General features: G+C 41.8%; 1 protein-coding gene across 1 annotated transcript in view; it reads left to right on the top strand.

The window, feature by feature from the left end:
* The window catches only part of LOC104959874 (son of sevenless homolog 2-like), a gene marked incomplete at both ends in the record, with an annotated part of 4,179 nt that extends 1,948 nt beyond the window's left edge, over window positions 1-2,231 (top strand). The window contains 2 exons of the mRNA XM_010787788.1: window positions 754-918; window positions 2,025-2,231. Of these exons, the coding sequence (XP_010786090.1) occupies window positions 754-918; window positions 2,025-2,231 (372 nt within the window). The remainder of the gene's footprint in view (window positions 1-753; window positions 919-2,024) is intronic.
* Between the last annotated feature and the right edge of the window lie 1,129 nt (window positions 2,232-3,360).

Consider the following 3,360-nt stretch of genomic DNA (forward strand, 5'->3'; position numbering starts at 1 on the left):
AAATACGCCTTATATAGGTATGGTCCTACACTATATTATTCAAATATAGCATGATAGGTCCACTTTAAAGGTGGGGTATGTAATTTATTTCAGAAACGCTTTTTGTTATATTCCATGGAATGCTCTTAACATCCCGATAGCAATGAATATATTAAATGCTATGACAATAAAAAAATATCATCTGTGGAAGCCGTGGCGCTGTGAAAAGCACGACCAATCATCTGAGCCGGCCTGGCTAAAGTAACTGGATGGCCTACCTGCCTGTCAGCCTTCCATCTGTGCACACACTTATCTCGTGCTCTCATTGGTCATGTGCGCGTTCGTGTGTGTTGGAGGAGGGGCCATGGGGAGGGGCTTTGTAGGAAGTGGCTGATTTGTTCCGGCTGTGTATTTTCAAATTCTAGCGCACTCAAGCTGGTTTCTCCAAAATTACCTACCCCACCTTTAAGAGCATTCCATGGGATATAACAAAGTGTTTCTGAAGTGAATTACCTACCCCACCTTTAAGTCAAAGTATAGATCAGCTAAATGTACATTTGTCTTGGTCTTATATTGCATTAATGTATAAATTGCATTTTACTGCTGTGAATGTTTTTGACTTATTTTATAAATTGTTGTTTCTTTTCATACTTTTTTATATTTTTGGGATTGTTTTCAAATGTTTTGATCTGTAGATGTTTTTAACTCCTTTTACATACGGTTGGCTTTAACCCATCATTTAATATACTGCTTTTTTCTCTCGTGTCTCAACAGGAGGTGTTGGGCTACAAAGTGGACTACCATGTGTCGCTGTACATCGTGGCTGTGCTCGAATACATATCAGCAGATATCCTGAAACTGGCGGGAAACTACGTGGGAAACATCCGGCACTACGAGATCAGCCAGCAGGACATCAAGGTGTCCATGTGTGCAGACAAGGTGAGGGTAACGCCCCCAATCAGCAGCTTAAACTGTGCAATACTAACACATGCATGACATTTTAAAACCTGTGCAGTTACACCACTGTGCAAAACGTATAATACTAGGGATTACGTGGGGGGAAACGTGTGGTGCAGTGGGTTGTGCTTTGGTGTTGGGATCAGGTTCAAACCCCACTGCAGTCAGCATGTCGTTGTGTCCCTGAGACACTTCACCCCAAATTGCTCCTGTGGGGATTAAATCGCCCACAGTATTGAGTATGTAAGTCGATTTTGATAAAAGCGTCTAACAAGTAACATGTAATTGAATGATTATTACCCTTATTGATACTTAAACACCCTGTATTTATTGTAATATAATTTTTTTTACATATAGGTTTTAGTACAATGAGCATATCTTTACATCACTTATGTTTATTTACATACATGTCTCCTTTACTCTGGATCACATTACAGCAAAAATTCAAATAGGCATCTTTAGTACTTTGACAGTATCATTGATCTGTTTTTAGATGTTGAATACATGTTTACTTTTACTAAATGTCCATTAAATTTGTATTCCTGAGACATAGTTAGGAGGTGTTTTAACAAAAGCTTCATATTTTCTTTTGAAATTCACATATTTGTTTCCAGATGTATGTTTTCTGGCAAACGAGCGATACTTTCCCTATCCATATATTCCCTATTTTTGTTTTATGAAGTTAGTAATTGCTCTTAATTTACCCCTGGTATCTACGCTATATACACTTGAAGCTAATTTGAACAAGTAACTATTATTTAAGCCATTTCTTTTAATGTCTGGACACTTCTTTACTCTCCCCTGTGTGAAAAAAAGGTAAAAGATCTCTCATAGCTTTCATCCAATTTTGCAGTTTGATGCTTGCAGGTTGTGGTCATTTCTGAAACATCATAAACGATACGATACAATAATACTCTAATGGTCCGATTAAATCTGAAATGTAGACAAATATCAAGACACGATACATGAAAAACCAAAAACAAACATTTAACATAACGGCACAATCGCTGAGAGAGAACATTTTCAAAGACCCTTTAGCATTCGATCTGATAAAGAATTAGCTTTGATTCGATTACTTGTTTCTGCAGGTGTTGATGGACATGTTCGACCAGGAGGAGGACATCGGTCTCATGTCTCAGTGCACGGAGGAGCCCTCGTCCTCGGGGGAACTCACGTACGACGACCTGGTGCGTCTGGAGATCGCCGAGGAGCGTCAGTACCTGCGAGAGCTCGACCTCATCATCAAGGTTTTCCGCCAGCACTTCCTGTCCAACCCCAAGATCTTCACGCCGCAGGTGAGGAACGCCCGTTTAATTAAAAGAGCTGTCAAGCAGCAGCAAACGTTTTGTCTTTATTTGGAGTTTGATCAAAGGAAGGGTTGTTCATATCACAGTTGACATGCTGGTGCAGAATCGAAAACAGTTGGAATATAAATTAAACTCTAATTTACGGTCCTGTTTTCACACCTTCTGTTCCCTTGGCCTGGAAGGTGGTTCCACCGGATGTATTAGTTGGATCACCAGTTGTTTTTTTTAATGCTACTGTTGATTTTTTTATGTGAAAGCAGAAGGAGGCCTCCGAAATAAACGTTTTCTCTGATATGACAGGGCGAAGTATTGAGAAAAAACAACTTTTCCCGTTTAGTTCCGTTAGTACCCCTTATGTTGCGTTCACACCAAAAAGAGAACTTAGTGCCCGGAACTTTTTCCCCCATTTGTAGTGCCTGCTAGAGAGGTGGTACTATCCTGGGGGGAAAAAGTACCCCAGTTCTGATTGGCTGGGCGAATTATAAACCACGCCCCGTAAAACTGAAAAGTTTTGTGAAGCCGCCATTGTATTTGTGGCATTAGCATTATTAGCATTAGCCCAGCCCACCAACGGAGAGAGAATAACTTATGGCAACACAAAAAATAACATGGGAGCGGTGGAGTGATGAGGAGGTGTCGGCGTTCTGGCGATTTACTCGGAAGGCTTCAGTAGAAGCTGCTGGGCCTCAGTATACGCGGTGAAGTTGTTTGCAGCCTGCCAGCAAACCCAAAGCAGAAGAAGACGAAGTGACGTCAGCGGCTCATTTGCGTAATCTTCCCTCAGGGAAAAGTACTCCGTGTGAACGCGATTGGTACTTAGTGCCCTGGGGTAATAAGTGCCGGCACTAAGTACTGCAAAGTACGCGGTGTGAACGTGGCTAATGACAGGAGTTCTCACGACAGTAGCTAGTAAGTGGGTTAGAAGCCCGAGCCCACCGAAGTTTTCAGGCAATTTCTTCCCCTCTATTTCTCAATTTAACACCCTCTCTGGAATAAAGGCACTCTGGCCCAAAACAAATTATAAAAAAAAAAAAACGGAGTTTCCACACTTACCCCCAGTTTCCACTGGGTCCGCCTGCGCCCAGTGCGCCGCGTCACAGCTGCGCCGCGGTTTTGG

Source organism: Notothenia coriiceps, unplaced genomic scaffold (genome assembly GCF_000735185.1).
Source record: "Notothenia coriiceps isolate Sejong01 unplaced genomic scaffold, NC01 NC01_scaffold00031194, whole genome shotgun sequence".
Classification (NCBI taxonomy): Eukaryota; Metazoa; Chordata; class Actinopteri; order Perciformes; family Nototheniidae; genus Notothenia; species Notothenia coriiceps.